This window comes from Zalophus californianus, chromosome 1, assembly GCF_009762305.2.
Source record: "Zalophus californianus isolate mZalCal1 chromosome 1, mZalCal1.pri.v2, whole genome shotgun sequence".
Taxonomy (NCBI): domain Eukaryota; kingdom Metazoa; phylum Chordata; class Mammalia; order Carnivora; family Otariidae; genus Zalophus; species Zalophus californianus.
Window position 1 is genome coordinate 67,178,915 of NC_045595.1, and position 16,365 is coordinate 67,195,279.

At 57.3% G+C, this 16,365-nt stretch overlaps 1 protein-coding gene across 7 annotated transcripts in view; it reads right to left on the reverse strand.

Moving 5' to 3' along the window:
- Window positions 1–16,365, reverse strand: part of SCN5A (sodium voltage-gated channel alpha subunit 5) — a 98,584-nt gene that overhangs the window by 59,170 nt on the left and 23,049 nt on the right. For 5 of the 7 annotated variants that reach the window (XM_027582855.2, XM_027582856.2, XM_027582860.2 and 2 more), the window contains exons 4-8: window positions 13,102–13,191; window positions 11,667–11,795; window positions 5,504–5,595; window positions 2,019–2,249; window positions 406–469 (exon numbers count right to left, since the gene is read on the reverse strand). In XM_027582855.2, the coding sequence (XP_027438656.2) occupies window positions 406–469; window positions 2,019–2,249; window positions 5,504–5,595; window positions 11,667–11,795; window positions 13,102–13,191 (606 nt within the window). Of the gene's footprint in view, window positions 1–405; window positions 470–2,018; window positions 2,250–5,503; window positions 5,596–5,725; window positions 5,818–11,666; window positions 11,796–13,101; window positions 13,192–16,365 lie in introns of all 7 variants that reach the window. The other 2 variants (XM_027582859.2, XM_027582857.2) reach the window with 1 other exon arrangement.

A 16,365-nucleotide genomic window follows, 5' to 3' on the forward strand; every position in this document is an offset into this window, starting at 1 on the left:
GGCTGCTGGGGGAAGCCATACTCACTCCTGACCCAGTGGACAGATGGGTAGGGAGGAAGTGAAGACTGGAGGGGGAGGGGGCAGCCCTGGGGGGTTTCTGCAAAGGAACGGAGCCAGGGTTGGGCTGGCAGGAGGCCCTGTGCGCTCTGTTCGCCCTCCCTGCAGATCTGAGCCCTCATTCCTTCACCACGTCAGAGCTGTCTCCGCTGTGGTGGGGGTGGGGTGGACAAGATGCCAGGGGCCTAGCAGGGAACAGAGGCAGGGGAAGGCCTGGGGTCAAGGGCATAAACTGAAAGCACAGTCAGTTGAGAAAGCACCGGGTGGCGGCCCTCCCCTGCCGCCCTCGCCTCACCTCACCTCACCCCTGCTGGGTGAGGTGGCCCTGGGGGGGCGGGTGCCACATACCCGGCATCAGAGCTGTTCCCACACAGTAACACATCGGAGGTGCCGTTCTTCAGCAAGTAATTTCCTGAAAGAGGAAAAACCGACCGTGAAGGGCATGTGTGTGGCCCAGACTCCCGGGGTTCCCGCATGGCGCCCAGGGCTCTGGGGAGGTAGAGACGCCACTGGTGGTCTCTTCTCTGGCCCTGCCCTGGCCCCTACCCTCTGCCTGGCCAGGCCTGAGGCAATTCCAGCTGCTTCTCTGGCCTGCTTCCTACTCCTCATCAGATGTTCAGCTGCTAGCATCCCCCAGACTCCCAGAACACTCAGGAAGTCCCCACAGGGAGCCTCTGTGCCCTGCCCCAAGCTACTCAGGAGGACAGCCTGGGCCAAGAGAGGCCCTGAACCAGGAGGCAGGGGTCTGGGCAGAGCCCAGCTCAGCTATGAGCCACGGCATGGTCTTGGCAGGCTACTGCTCAGCTCCGTCTGGGTCCACTTCTTCGTGCAAGCGATACAAGCTACAGTCACTGTGGCAATACCGTGGTCTGCTCAGACAGGGCTGGGGCTGGACCAGGTGACATATGGGACACCCAGTCCTGTCCTCTCCCCTCTGGCCATCTGTCAGCCTCCATCCCCCACCACTACCCGCCTTAGTTCTCAAACTGTGGTCCCCAGGCCAGCAGCAGCAGGCATCAACTGGGACCCAGTGAGAAAGGTAACTTCCCGAGTGCCGCCCCAGATCTACTGACTCAGGAACCCCTGGGGTTGCCGCCCAGCAGTGTGGGCTTTCTGGAGCCCTCCAGGTGACTGGTACACGTGGAAGTTTTAGAACCATTGCTATTTGGCCACAGCTGAACCATAAGCAAATTGAGTCAGTGAGTTGTGGTCTGTTTCTTTCTCCAAAGTGGGCTGCTGGTGTAGGGAAGAGGCCCTAACTTCAGAATGTCCCTGGAGGTCCTTGTGGCCTGGAATCTGGCCTTGCACCGGTGTCTACCTTTGAACCAGACTGATGGTACTAGTTAAGAGAGGTGCTGGCCATCAGCCTGGACAAGAGAAAACCACGTATCCGTGAAATGACAGGAGGGGTTCATGGGATTTTGTATAATCACTGAGCTAGTTCTGACCCTCTCTCGGGGCTTTGGGGGGCACGCGCATGGAATTAACATCCTGGCAAGAAACACCAAAGTCGACTGAAACATCCCGTGCCACGCAGGTGGGGGCCTTCGTTCTGAAGCCTCACAAACTACCCCAGCCCCGTGTCCCATCCTTTCTCCAGCTGACACTCCTGTCTGGGCAGGCAAGCTGGTCTTCTCCCCATGCCCGATTCTCTAGGGTCTGTCCCCGCCTCTAGCCACGGCAGCTGCCGTTCCTTGTGTGCCTTTCCGGCTAAGTCCATCCTTCCTGTTCCCGAAGTGTCTGGCCATCTAGCCTGAGAAGTCATGGGGGCAGGCCCAAAACCCCCTCCCCTTTGTCCTCTCCTGGAGTTCCAAAGAGCAGGGGCTGGGGTCCCCGAGCACACCTCTGGGTCTCCAGGGGCCCGGGTAGGGCTGGAATGGCCGTTGGGGGCAGATCTGCCCTCTGGTGAGGCCCGCATGGCCTCATAAAGCCCTGCTCGGGGCCACACAGTGAGCCTGCACCTGGGTCGCTGAGGTAGCGGTCCAGGGACTCCCAGACCAGGCCGTTGGCCTCCACAGAGCCATTGGTGTCGTTGAGCGCCGTGAAGTTGCGGACACACTTGTGCCTCAGGTTGCCCATGAAGAGCTGCAGGCCGATGAGGGCAAAGACGCTGAGGCAGAAGACCGTGAGGACCATCACATCGGCCAGCTTCTTCACAGACTGGATCAGGGCCCCCACGATGGTCTTCAGACCTGGGGAAGACAAGAACGAGCAGGGGGGTCATGCACAGGTCCTGTGCTCCCTGCTCCACTGGGTGGGGGCCAGGCCTGAGGGGGTGCTGGGCCAGGTGGGCAACCATGAGGTGGGGGCAGGTGAAGGAGACCTTTTCTCTCGGGCTTTTCAGACGAAAGCTCCCATTTTCTCCATTACTGAGATTCTGTCCTCATTCCTCTAAGGGCAGAGGTCCGGTCTGGCCATGTATTTTCAGAAGGGCCCAGGCCTCTTCGCCCTCCACTAGCCACATATATGAAATGGGTATGGGAAATGCTGGCTTCCTGAGGAAGAAAACACTCAAAGCCTGTCGCCGTCTGGCTGGTCCCAAGGCATGCCCTTAAATGTAACCTGTGGGAAGGACACTGAGGTCCAGGCCCATTCCAGGGCGATGGGAGAGGGTCTGCCTTGATCCTGGAGATGGGGAGACACAAGCCATTCCTGGTCGAGGACTCTGGTGTGTGCTTGGGGGTTGGGGGGCTATCAGGAGGTCTGGCAAGGTCATGGTGGGTAATGTCCTGAAGGGTCTATTCTGGCTAGGGCCCCACTTTTGGAAAAACTTCAAGGGCAGGGGAGGGCTTGACCTGTTTTGCCTTTTTCTCCCCTGCCCTGTCCCTCCGGGACCCATCCCCTTTCATCCCATTCCCCAAAGCCAAGAGGCCGTGATGTGTTAGTCGCACGGCCCAGCTCCCTGCAGAAGCCAGCACCACAAAGCGAAAGTGACAGAAAAGCACGTGTAGACGCCTTTGGTCTGACACTGAGCTACTGTCCTACGACAAGTTTGAGCAGAGCATCCGGAGTGAGGGGGCTTCTCTGCCAGCAGCAGAGCCCAGCTTCCCGCCCCCACTTCCCCCCCATCAAAGCGGCCAGATCTCAGATTAAGCTCCATCCATCCATCCATCGTCCAGCTGGTTAATGTGTTAGGAGCACCCGTGGTGGCCGTGCCCACAGCTCTGTGCCCATGACCTCGAGACAGGGAGGCAGCGATGGGCAACCACGGGAGGTGGGGAGGAAGTCCCCCACTGTGTCACCAGCGCTGCTGCCTGCCCGCAGCTCAGAGGCACTCAGCGTGCTCTGTGGGAATCGTCCCGGCAGATGTTGGCAACTGCCCTGGGCAGGCGTGGACCCTGCAGGGGTCTGGGCCTGGAGTGGTGGCGTCGGTGGGATCCCCATTCTGTAGCCCAGCACACCTCATCTCTAGCAGAGCTTCTAGGACCCCCTCAGGGAGCCCACTCTGGTTCTGCTCACCAGGCCTGGAGACCCTGCCCGTACTGTATGTGGCAGGGAACACAGGGCAAGAGGTGGTGGGCAGCAGACTCTGCCTCAACTAGCATCCAGTTCAAGGCCCAGCAAATCACTTCCTGGCCTGTGGACATAGCGTCCAGGGGGACAATCAGTTGGTGAGCACAGATCCAGTCCTTTAGATATTTCTCATATTGATGACAGAGTTCACTTCTGGCAAGAATGAGTCCAGTGAAGTTAACAGGATTCTTTCTGAAAAGACCCAAGAAGGGAAGGGTCCTGGGCATCAGCTGGGAAACTCTCCTGCCACTGAAGTTCTAACAGGCTGGGTGAAGAGCCCTTGGAAACCAACCACTTGGATTTCATTCCCGTTTTGTGGGAGAGGAGACCGAGGTCTGGAGAGGGCCAAGGCTCTTTAAGCCTCAGCTCAGGGGACACCTCCTCCGGGGAGACTTCCATAATGCTGACCACAGTATTTTTCTAATGACCACTTTCCGGGTCTGCTGTCTGCTTCCTCACTGGGTTGCTGGCAGCTCTGAAGAGATCCAGCGGGCCTGGGTTGAGGCTGGCAGGCTTCCTCCTTTACTCCAGGACTGAGGAATATTTTCCTTTGCTAGCCTTTTTTATAAAGCAGACTGGAACATGCCTTTTCTCAACTGCTGTGGTCAGTGTGCTTCTCTAATCTTGTGGGTGGATGAGGTGAGGTTGTCCCCGGGACCCTAGAGGATAGACCCTGAGGCTTCTAAGCAGGTATGGGCGCACCCAGGCCAGTGACAATGCCTGTCTCAATGGCGGTGACTCGCTACACTGGGGGCAGACCGCCCCACTTGCTACTGGCTCTTAGCAGGGGTCTGGGCCACTTGTGGGGAGCACATCCTATGGGGTTCAGAGGCCAGGAGGTACATTCTGAGGCTCAGTTTGAACATGGCATAAGTGGATGGGGTTCCTCTTATAATTAAGCCCACCAAGGGAGAGTCTGAACTCCTCCAAGGAGCTCAGAGCAGGGCCCTTGCCTTCCTGGGGAGATCATGGCGATCAAGGGCCCAGGACCTACGGCTTTCCAAATCACCGGAGTGGATGTAACGATCTGCTTCACTGAACTCTTCCCTCAGCTCTGACACTTCCCCAGATCCGTGGCATACAGCCTGTCTCCTGCTGCCTTCTTAAAAGAAGTGCCTTCTCCAGTTCTGAGTGTGGCTGCATTCAGAAAAGGCTCTGGAAGGAACCCCCGGGCACTGCCCTGTGGGCTGTGAAATCATCATAAGCCTTTTGAGAGCTTTCCTGGATGGATGGGGGTAGGCCAGCTTTCTAGAGAGGCCGTCCGAGCTTAGACTTCCCGGGTGCAATTGCCAACATCTGTCAAGGAGAATTGCTTCCTGAGGCTACCATGCACAGTCCGCTACACCTCTACCGCACCATGCAGCGAGGGCTGGTAGACGCCAAGGCCCGATGACACCTGTCCGCAGAGTACACTCTGTATCACAAAAGGAGGCTGTGCCTTTGTTACCAGAGGGGGAACAATGCAGGGACTGGGCGCTCAGCCCGAGTTTCCCTTTTTTATTCTGGGCGTGTGTGCGTGCGCGTGTGGTTTCCCTCAAACCCAGTTCTTTGGTTTCCTTATCGGAGGATGATGCTTCTAGCTGAAGCAATTCACATACAAGCTTTTAGCTGTTCAAAGTGCTGAGATCGGTTTGGGAAGGACCTCACCATCTTGGGAAGAATTTGGGGTTCAATCCAGGACCTGCCATGGGAGCTGTGTGCCCCCCGGCGTCTGTGAGGGTGGGCTTTGATGGGGGGACAGCCCGAAGCCCCTCATGAGGCTCTGAGGGGACAGCCGTGTCCGCCGCTGACAGCCCCCACAGCCGAGCTCTGGGAAAGGTATTCTGGTGACAGGCACATTCGGAGGGGCCTTCCCAAGGGTCGCCTTGGGCCCAGCTGGCTGGGAAGGCCTGAGTGTGTCCCTCCAGCCTTGGCGTTTAACCTGATTTTTCACCTGAAATGACTGATATAGTTTTCAGGGCCCGGAGGACTCGGAAGGTACGTAAAGCTGAGACATTGCCCAGGTCCACAAATTCAGTTGTGTATCTGTAACAAGGGAAAGTCACACACGACACAGTGACAACACGCCAGTAGGAGACACAAGATTGGGGGGGAGGGGAGACAGAGAGAGAGTCACTTGTAGCTGAGATCTGAGAGGCAAATCTGGGCATCTTACCTGGGATAACTGAAATAGTTTTTAGAGCTCTCAGGACTCTGAAAGTTCGAAGAGCCGACAAATTGCCTAGTTTTATATTTTCTGATACATACCTGCAGAATCAAACCACAGTTATTGGGAATTACAACGCAGCACCTCAGCCTGCCCTCCCCGACCCACCCACTCCCTTCTCCCGCTCCCACGGGGAGGGCTGCGGATGGCCCAGGGCTCCCTCGGGTTCTCTTCCTCCTCTCCACCCTCCTGACACCAGACCCTTGGCGAGATGATTTAAGGACGTCCACATAGGAAGCCCCCACTCGGGAGGCGACTCTCTCAGCGAGGTGCTCCTGATGGCCGGGTGACAGAGGAGCCAAGGGGGATTCTGGTCCCAGCTTTGCTCTGCATCTTCTGTCGTCTGTGATCAGCTCGTTCCTGGCTGCCCTGATCTGTGGACCCTCAAGCCCTGGTTGAGACCCTCATGGAGGCGCAGCTAGGTCTCCGAGGGCCGACTCCCCCTCAGTCTCATCCCAAGACCTCCGGAGACCCCCAAGGATGGCCCTGGGTCTTCCCAGGAGGAGGGACCTCAGGAGTGAGCAGCCCTCTAGGTCTGCTTGGGCCCGAGTGACACTCAGCAGGGCTGAATGGCCGAGACGTTCCAACCTACAACTCAGACAGTGATCCATCCGTGGTCTTCACAGTCACAGGAGGAAGGAGTCCATCTCTGGGGGGCAGGGGACTGCCCAAGCAGAGTGTGAGGATGTGCGTGGATGGGCCACGTGACCAGGATGTCTAAGAGCTGCGTGGACAGTGTGTGACCAGGACCATCGGGACAGTGGCAAGTGACTTGTGATATTTAACCAAAGATTTCACATCCAGGGTATCTGACATTTAAGCAAAGGCGTCTGATGTTTAACAAAGGTTGGTGGACTCAGGATGTCTGATTTTTAACCAGGTGTGTCATACCTGGTGTCTGAGTGACCACATCCCTTCAGAGATGAGAAGTCAGCAGACACATTCTCAGAGCTTTTTCTTCTGGCTACGCCAGATCCTTTTTGTGGTGTGGTTTCCGTTCTTCCCCTGGACTCGCTTCAGCTTGTAAACTTCCAATGGGGAGTAGAAGTCACCTCCCTTATTCTGGCCCAAATACACCTATTAATTTGGTCCAAGCTCCCTCTTTACTTTTAATGGCTATTCTGTCCTCTGTGATGACTCAGATCCTCAAACCTCTGTCCCACATTCTTCCTTCAGGCTTTATTTTCCATCCAGATATGGTGCTGCCTCAACACTGCTGATGTTGCCATCACACACAAGCCATGGGTCCAGCCTGCTGGTGGCTCTGGGCCCCATTTCCTGCTGCCGGACAAATAAGTGTGGCCTGGGACAACATTTTCTCTTTTTCAGGACACTGGTTTCAAGATTGTCTCTTCTGGTCACAGGGAGTGAGTAGAGCACTGTGCAGATCAGAGGGAACCAACTGTCCTTGCTTCTCTGGTCCCTCACCGACCCCGCCTGTCCCCTCACATCTTCAGGGAAGCCCTGCCTGTCTGAAGCTTGGATTCTGCCTGTCTCTGCCTGTCCCCGTGTAGAACTCGCCTTCCCACACCCTCAGGCTTGCCCTCCATTCATGGTCCACCTCCTCAGCAGCTGGTGCTGAGCAGAGGAGCCAAGATCCCAAGGTGTGTGCTCCCAGCAGGCTCGCAAGGCCAGCTGAGTGGTTGAGAACAGGTGTGGGGCTGGTGGTCATGTGTGAAGTCAGGACATGTGTGGGAGAGCAATGCTGAGGAGAAGGAAGTCTCGAAGGTGAGATGCAGGGCTGGGTGAGGGCTCTGCATGTCCGTGACCATGGCTGTGACATGGGGACCGCTGCCCTTTTACCTGATTCAGAGCCTTTGGCCTGGTTGCTTCCCACGTGCAGGCCCTAGATCCCCAATGAGGCCTCTCTTGGGGCCCCGGGATGCGTGGTCAGAGACCCTGTAACTGGCAAAGGGCCAGCGTCGGCAGTGGCTGGGTTGGGGGTAGAGCTTTGCCCCTGTCAGGCTGGCAAAATGTTCCTCCAAGCCATTCTACTCCTTCTGCTCTGGCCAAGCTGCTGGGCAGGGGCAGACAGCTGGGCTGGTGGACCCCGGGCCTGACACCGAAAGAGCAGAGGTTGGTGAGGGAGCAGCCCATCCATCACACCAGCCCCAGGGCAGGGGGGAAGCCCTTTTGGAAGCTGAGGACCCCAGAGGAAGGGCAGACCTCCTCCTGCTCCACCCCCATCTTCCCTTGCAGCCCTGCTATTCAATGCAGACGGTGCCTCTTAGGCTGCTGGGCAGAGGTACAGCCCACCCTCTCCTCTCTGCCCTCCCTCCCTTCCCCTCCAGGTTCGGTTTCCATAACAACCCCAGGAAGTGGGAGGCTGTGCTAACGGGCAGGTAATGCCCAGCCAGGAGGGCTCCCCCCCCCCCCCCCCGGGAAGAGCTCTGGCTGGAGGGTTGCCTGGCAGGCCTCCTGGTAACTCGGACCCTCCTACAACCCCTACATTGAGTGGGTGGGGGATCAGGTGGAAACCGTAGACCTGGTGCACCTCTCAAGTAAGGGGACCTGTTTTAGTTTCAGCACCGCTGCTGATTCATTCCACAAATTTGGGCAAGAGGTAGGCTCTCTTGGAGCCTCAGTTCCCCATCTGTAAAATGGAGGATGGGGAGTTTCAGCGAATCAACCATTTCTGCCACCCAAAGCTCCTTCAATTATTCTAGGAGCACCCCCCCACCCCCCGTTATGGAGCCATTTTGACTATAGCAGGATGCATTTCACCGCATTACCAGGGCAGCATCGTTTTCATAAGGCAGGGCCACCACGAGTCAAAGCTGCCAGGCCAATCCAGCCCACGGCAGAAAACCTGACATTCCAGTGGGTCCATGTGGCCCCAGGGGAGGTGAGTGCCGTTTCCCTGAGATGCTCAGGAACTTGGAAATAGTCTGCTGGCCTCTGAGGCTCTGTTCTGCTTTGTCACCCCTCTTTCCGGTACAGAACGAAGGCAGGCAGGCAGGCCTCGGTGAGGAAGGCACACCTGCTCTGTGATTCCAAGTGGAAGAAGCAGTTCCCTGTGTGATCCCATGGGATCGAGACAGGGATTCTCTCCTGGGATAAGACAGCAGGACTCACTAAGGGCCTGAGGTCATTCAGAGCATCTCCCAGAGACCTCCTGTTAGGCAAGGGACACAGGGTCTGGGAGCATCACTGCTGTGACACAGTCCTGTTTGGGCTCCAGAATGGGGCGGTAGGACAGACGCAGACAGACGCTGTGTCCTGTCCTGCCAAAGCCCCCTTCCTGTGACACTAGGCCCCCAGGGGCCCAAGGAGCACTGCTCCCCTCCTGTAGGGACCCAGGAGCCTAGGCCTGGCATAATAATCCTGCCCCCTTCTGAAGTCAGTGCAACGTCCTGGCTCTGCACGGAGAGGTCTCCTTCCCTCCTCGAGAATAGGAGCCTCCCTACTCCGTGTTCTCAGCTGATGATCACGCTTCTTACCGCGGAGAAAATAGGAGCAATCAGAAGAGAAATTCTCTTCTTTCATCACCAACTTTCCCAACCCACCTGAAATTCTGCCTTCCCTGCTCTGAAGGCCAATCCTCCATGTGGGCCCTAACTTACCAGCCCTCAGGCCAGCTCAAGGGCTTTGCTCCTGCAACTCACCCCCCTCCACCATCAAGCTGCCCTCCCGCCTAGATCATGTCCCTTTACAAAGACATCTCCCTTCTTGAATGGTGCTGCTCTGCCCATCTTCCCCACCCCCAGCATCCCATTTTCAGTCTGGTTTACAGCTAACCCTGCAAAGTGCATGTCTATACTTGCCCCAGTCCCTTGAGCCCTGTCTAATCAGGGGTCTGTCCCCCCATGTCTGGTCAAGGCAATCAGTGGTGTCACGGTCATTAGCTGCATCAAGGTCATCGGTGTCACGTCTCGGACTGCCATGGACTGTGCCTTGGATTTCTTCAGCCTCCTCAGGGCATCTTTCAAGTGGAGTCACGCTCCTCAGCCGGCTTTCAGGATAGTCCTCCGTCCAGGTTTTCCTCCACCTCCCATGGCGGGGCCCTCCAGGCTCCTTGGCTCACCCCTTCTTTCCTGACCTCGAGATGTTGGAGCATCCTGTGGTACCGTCCCCAGGCGCCGTCCCTTCTCTGGCCACGCTCACTCTAGATGATTCATTCATCCGGTCTCCTGGCTGCAAGTCTCATCTGTACCCTGATGGCTTCTAAATATATATCTCTACCTTGGACCTCTTTCCTGAACTCCGGACTGGAATATCCAGTTGCCTGCTCCATATCTCACTCTGGATGCTTTCAAACTTAATGCAGTCCAATCTGGGTTCTTGATTGCCTCCCTCCCTCAGCCAGCTCCTCCCTCATCCTCCATTTGAACGAACGGTAACCCTGTTCACCCAGCTGCTCAAGCCAAGCCCACCTGGGGGTCTCCTGTCAGCCCTACCCTCAAAGTACATTCAGAATCTGACCATGTCCCTCAGCTTCTCTACTTAAACTCTAGTCCCCACCACCATCTCTCTCCTGGCTACTAAAATAGCCCCCCCAGCTGCCGGGCAAACTTATAATATATAGCTCAGGTCACGTTACTCCCTGCTTCTCAACCACCGATGGCTCCCATCACCCTGGGCTCTCACCACGGCCTGCAAGGCCATGGGGCTATCCCCCACCACTCTGCCTTCTCTCCTGCTATACTCTCCCTTGCTCACTCAGCTCTGCCCAGGCCTAAGTCTACATTGGCTTTGGGCAAGTGGCAGCGTCTCTCAGAGCCTCAGTTACCCCACCTGTAAAACAATGGGCTGGAGTCAGCTCACAAGCAGCGCACCCAGAAACAGAGGTCCTGATGCATTTTCTAACCACCACCATCTAGCTGGAAAGCAGCCCATCATCAGGGTCTGGCTGCTCGTTCTCCTCTCTCTTCCCCACAGCGTGGCTGAGCGCATAGCTAGGGCTGCTCATGTCCAGGGTGAAGCAGACCTCATCACTCACGAACGGGCGGATTCAGTGAATCCAAGAATCCTAGAAAGCGAGTGCTGAACTGAAACTTTGATACCACCGAGGCCAACACCATCCTTCCACAAGTCAGGGAGAGGAGGCTCTGCAAGGGCAGAAGTGCTGCCCTCACCAGCTCTGCTCCCTGCCAAGGTGTGGGGCCCATCCTGGGTTTGCAGGCTGAGCCCGGGCCACAACTCCTGCACACGAGGCCCACCCTGATCAGTCGTCACCACCAGAACACAGCATCCCGCCACAGAACTCAGTCATCTCAAGGGGAATGCCTCAACCCAACCTCAGCAAGGATCTCTTTCTAGACAAGGAAGCGGGGCCCCAGCCTGCATGGCAGCAGGCCAGAGATATTCACTTTCACTCTCTGGCAGGCTCCTTGGGTGTCCTTGGCATCTGTTTTGTCATCTGTAAAATGGGGACAAGGAATCCCCATCCAGGATACCTCACTGGATCATGTCAGTGACCGGGTGCCTTAGAATGTGCCAAATGTGGAGTCCGTGAGCGGAGAGAGCGGATGCGCTGGTGTGCCTGGCATGGGCTCCTGGGGATGCCCGGTCACGTCTCCAGGCTCCTTCTCTTTCCCGGTGATTCATTCTTAATCACCTTGGAATCCAGGTCATTGTTCACAGTGGTCCAGAAGTTTTGGGCTGTAACACTGGTTTCCCGCGGTGGAAAGGGCAGAGGACGCTAAGCCAGAATCGTAATGATGTCCCTGGAACACAGGGCTGCCACGGGGCCACAGCTGGGCTTGACCTCCGTGGCCCACCAGGAGGAGCTGGGGGCCTCCATCCTGTCTTCCTCTTGCCATAGCAGTAAGGTGGGCTGCTCTATAGCCACTTGCAGACTGCAGCGGGGGGCCCAGGGCCAGGGATGATGCACACGTCCCTGACTACAGCCTGGCGTGGCACGGGACGGCACAGAGAGCAAGGTACTTACGCCATGACAATCACACTGAAGTCCAGCCAGTTCCATGGGTCCCGGAGGAAGGTGAACGCATGCAGGCAGAAGCCTCGAGCCAGAATCTTGACCAGAGACTCAAAGGTGTAAATGGCAGTGAAGGTGTACCTAGGGGGAGAGACCCGCAAGGTTTCTCAGGGAGGCTGCAGCCCGCAGGCCAGGTTGGCTGGGGTCCTCACATGCATGCATGAGCCCTGTACAGCTCCGCTCTTAAGGAGCCCTCAGACCGGACCCTCGGCCACGCCCCATGGCAGAGCTGGAGCCTTGGGCCAAACATTGGACTGATTACTGCATCTCCGCACGTGTTTGCTCAGCATTGCTGAGCGCCTGCCGTGTGCCCTTCTGAACTTTCCATTTTCCCTCTTGCTTGTCTTGGTGTAAGAAGACCCTCGACTTCTCTCCTCACCCCAGCCTCGGGGGCCATGCACACGGGCATATGGTGGCCTGTGAGGACACTCAGATCATGTCACTCCCTCACCCTTGCTGGTGGGTCCTCAGCAGCTAGTTAGTGACAGGAAGCATGGTCCATTCTCAACTACCTATAGGTAGGTGGGTACAGCTGTCTACCTTGCTCTCGGAAAGGGGGCTGAGGTTCTAACGCCTGAGGCTGGGAGGGGTGGCCTGAAGAATGCGGATGCGTAGATGCCGGGACCGTGGCCCACTGTCATCCCGCAGCACTGATGATGCTGTGGGTCCTGGGCAAACACAGAGAGCCACAAGGCGAGCCACTTTGGTAAGAGAGGCTGTCCCTGACATTCCGTCGGTTCCCTGAAAACAGGCACCAAATGCCCCAAGGGCCTATTGGGTTTGTTTAAAACTCGTGGGTAAGGTACTTTCATTTGTGAAGGATGGGCCGGAAGCAGTTTTCTGAAACTGAGCAAATGGTCCCAAGGAGGCAGCAGAGATAGCTGTGAAGTGGGAACAGCCCTGGGCCTTGCCCGGCAGCCACACCCCCCGGCCACGCCCTACTGGACAAGGTGCGCCTCCAGTTTCCAGCTTCCTGTCTGTCAAAGGGGGATAGTGGCTGTCCCCACCCTATTGGGCTGCCCGGGCAGTCAAAGGAGATGAGGCTTACTGTTCCACGCCAGCGCCTGGCACACACTAAGTGTGTTCGATAAATTATCAGGATTTTATTTCGGAGCCTTCCTCAATGTGCTCAGTGCTGTTTAGGGTGGGTCAGGAAGGAATCCCCCACTTGGCCAACCTGGAGAGCTTCCGCCCCTGAGGCCACCGCTCAAGGCAAGAAGCTGGCAGGACCAGGAGCGGCCAGAGAGGGAAGGGGCTGGGCCACGGACCTTCCAGGTGGGTGAGTCCCGCTGGGGACTTCTGGGGTGACTTCAGGGGCCACTTCAGGGGTATGTAATGGAAAGGAAGGGATGGAGGAGCCAGCTACAGAGGCCCTGAAGATACTCACTCGACATACTTGGTCCAGGGTGGAGGGTCGTGCTGGGCCATGAACACGCAGTTGGTCAGGATGGTGCACATGATGAGCATACTGAACAGCGTGGCGCGGAGGTCAAGGAAAGCCATGTGCAGTGGGCCGGTCAGGCCACTACGGCCCGAGGGTCCTGCCTTTGCGGGTGTCATGCCATGCCAGTGCTGCCAGATCAACGAGGCAGGGGCTCCAAGGGGACACCCTGGGGCTGTGCCCAGGCCCTGCCAACCTCTCCCCTCCCAGGCACTTGCAGCCGGACACCTGCCCTGCTCAGCAGCCCCTTTGGGGGACCAGACAGCTGACATCAAACCATTAGCAGAGTTCCACAAAGGGTCCGTCCTCGGGGGGGCAGGGAGGAAGACCCCCAGACCACAGAGATTTTTATCCACAGCCGTGTGGGCACGCAGTCCTTAGCCCCGGCAGAGGGAGGTGGGATTTAGAAATTGTTCTTCAGGGCCCACCTCCTGGGGGAGAGAGAAAAGCCCTGGCGGCGGGGCTCCCAGTTCTCTCCTCTGCTTCCCCAAGGGCTTTTCACCTTTGGCCTAGGACTTCTCTGAAGGAGTGTTCTGCTGTCCAAACTTATATACCTTGTCAGGACACACGGACGCTGAGGATGCAGGCATGGCTCCTCGAACTGTTTCCTGCCCTTTGTACATGCTCCACCTAATGCTCTCCTCCTCTCCTTCCTTCAAGAAACTCCTCAGCAGGTGCACCCCCTCTGAGCAGGGGCACCCCCCGCCCAGCCTTGAGCAGGAGTACTCCTCTGAGCAAGAGCACCTCCTCTGAGCGGGAGCACCCCCTCAGAGTGAGCGCTCTCTCTGAGCAAGAGCACCCTTTCTGGGTAGGAGCACCCCTTCTGAGCAGGAGCACCCCCTCTGAGCGGCCTGCTCTGACTCCTAGGGGACTGCACCCCCAGGGCATGGGGCATCTCTCTTTAAGGGTGCCCTTGCTCCCTAAGCGGTAATGCCCATCTGTTCCCCACCAGAAGGGGAGCTCTTCAGATGTTGGGACTGTGTCTTGGGCATCCTCCTGGGCCCCTGGCCTTGAACTGAACTGCCCCAGGCCTTGGCTCATCCCTGACTCTGGCTACTTCTCTGCTGCTTCAAGCTGGACGAAGCTCTGACTAACCTCCACAGCCTCTGTCACCTCTGCAAGACCTACAGAAGAGCAAGGGGCAGACCCTGGGCCGTGTAGGGACTAGGGCACCCCCCAGGGGCCTGAGCCAGAACAGGGACACTCTGCTGCTCTCACAAATTCCCTCCCCAGCCCAAGAAAAAGGCTGGGCTTCCTGTCCCCTGCGGCTGCCCCCAGGCTCACGACGTGGCCCTGGCCCCAGCCCTGTGCACAGCAGCTGCCGGCCTGAGATTCCCTCAGGCTGCCAGGGAGCTGAAGTAATTGAGCCCTAGGGGCCTGCCTCTTTCCTCCCTAGCAGAGCTCCGCGGTTTTCCAGCCTCGGGTCTGAGGGGGAGACCAGTGCCGTCAGCCTAGCCGGGGTGCTGACTTCTGGGAGAGTGTAGGTGCTGCCCCAGCTAGGAAGGGAGGGGAGGGGAGTGAGGCCTCTCAAAGAATCTAGGTGTGTGTCCTCCACACTTCTAGTCCTCCTTCTAGGGAATGGAGAAGAAAAGGAAATAGCCTGCCAAGCCCCACCCCCAGTCTATAATGAATTCTCCATTTTCTCACCTGAGATGAAAGAGGATCAGGCTTTGGGAACCACCCTTAGTTAAAGCAGAGCTGCTCAGCTCAGAGTCCATGGCTCCAGGAAGTCCTGATTCTTTCCTGGTGGGAGGACACCTCTCAAGGCATGTGGTGTGGGGGGAGGGGGGGAGGAGGGGGGGGGGAGGTGTCCCTCAGCTGGAGAGCTGCCCCACCTCTCCAGGCACCGGGTACAGCGGGGAGGGGGGCTGTCCCTCAGCTGGAGAGCTGCTCATCCCTCTGCCTGTGGGCAGGTCTCCATGGCTGAGCCTACTCCCTTCTCCCTTACACACGCACCCAGGCTCTGTGCCAAGGCTGTCCTTACTGGGCAGACAGCTAACTTGACCCTCAACCAGCTTTATTCAATACCCCCCCCCCCCCGACCCAGATCCGCTACTGCGGGTCCCAGGTGATTTCTGAAATATGAAAGTAATGACCCTAAGAGCAAATATTTATTGAGCCCTTCCTAGGTGCCAGGCTCTGCTCTCTGTAACCATTAACTAATTCAATTCTCCCAACAACCCTATGGAGGGGGGAGACTTTGTCTCCATTTTGTACACGAGGAGACTGAGGCACAAGGTCAGGCTGGAAGTTACTATAGCAGGTACAATAACAGCCCTCCCTCCCCAACCCCCAGACAACCACATCCTCATCCCCGACAAGCACAAAAGGCTTTTGTGGATGGGATTAAATTAAGGGTCTTGAGATGGGAGATCACCCTGGATTGTCCAGGTGGGCCCAGTGTCAGCACAGGGTCCTTCTAAGCGAAAGAGGGAGGCAGGATGGTTGGTATCAGAGCCTTGCTTGTGGGAAAAATTCCACCAGCAGTCGCTGACTTTGCACATGGGGGTGCCACAAGCCACGGAATCCACACAGCCTCTAGAAACTGGGAAAGACTAGGCACAGAGTCTCCCCTAGTGCCTCCAGAGAGGAACACAGCCCCGCCGAGACCCCGATTTCAGCTCAGTGAGACCTTCTTGGACTTCTGACCTCCAGAACGGTATGGCGATACATTTTTGTTGTTTTAAACCACTATGTTTGTGGTGATTTGTTGCAGGGGCCACAGACTCTCGGTACAAAGCTGGTCAACGGCACAGCCCAGCTCTGAGCCCCGGCTGGCCCAGCACAGGTCCCCCTCTCTGAGCCCTGCCGCTGCACTGTCTCTGCATGATGACACCAAGGGGTGGCCCACTGCCTCTAGACCAAAGGCCTGGGGCGAGTCACACTGCTTCAGGGGAAATGCTACCCCATACTTGGCCTCTGCCACTCACAGGGCAGTAAACCAATGAGTGAAGGGCTTTGTAAAGTATGTGCAGACTGCCACCCTGGGGGCCGGGACGCCGGGGAATGAAATTGTCATTTTTTAGAACAAACCTAAGGAGCATGTGCGCCAGGCCCTGGGTGGGAGACAGGGAGGCATGTGAACAACTCCAAGATGGGACATTATGAGACACCAGACCTGCCTCTGGCTGGGCAGGAAGGCTTCCTGGAGGAGGCATTTAGACAGGCACCTAAGGCTGGGCAGGGTTCCTTTAGCAATCCATCAGTGCA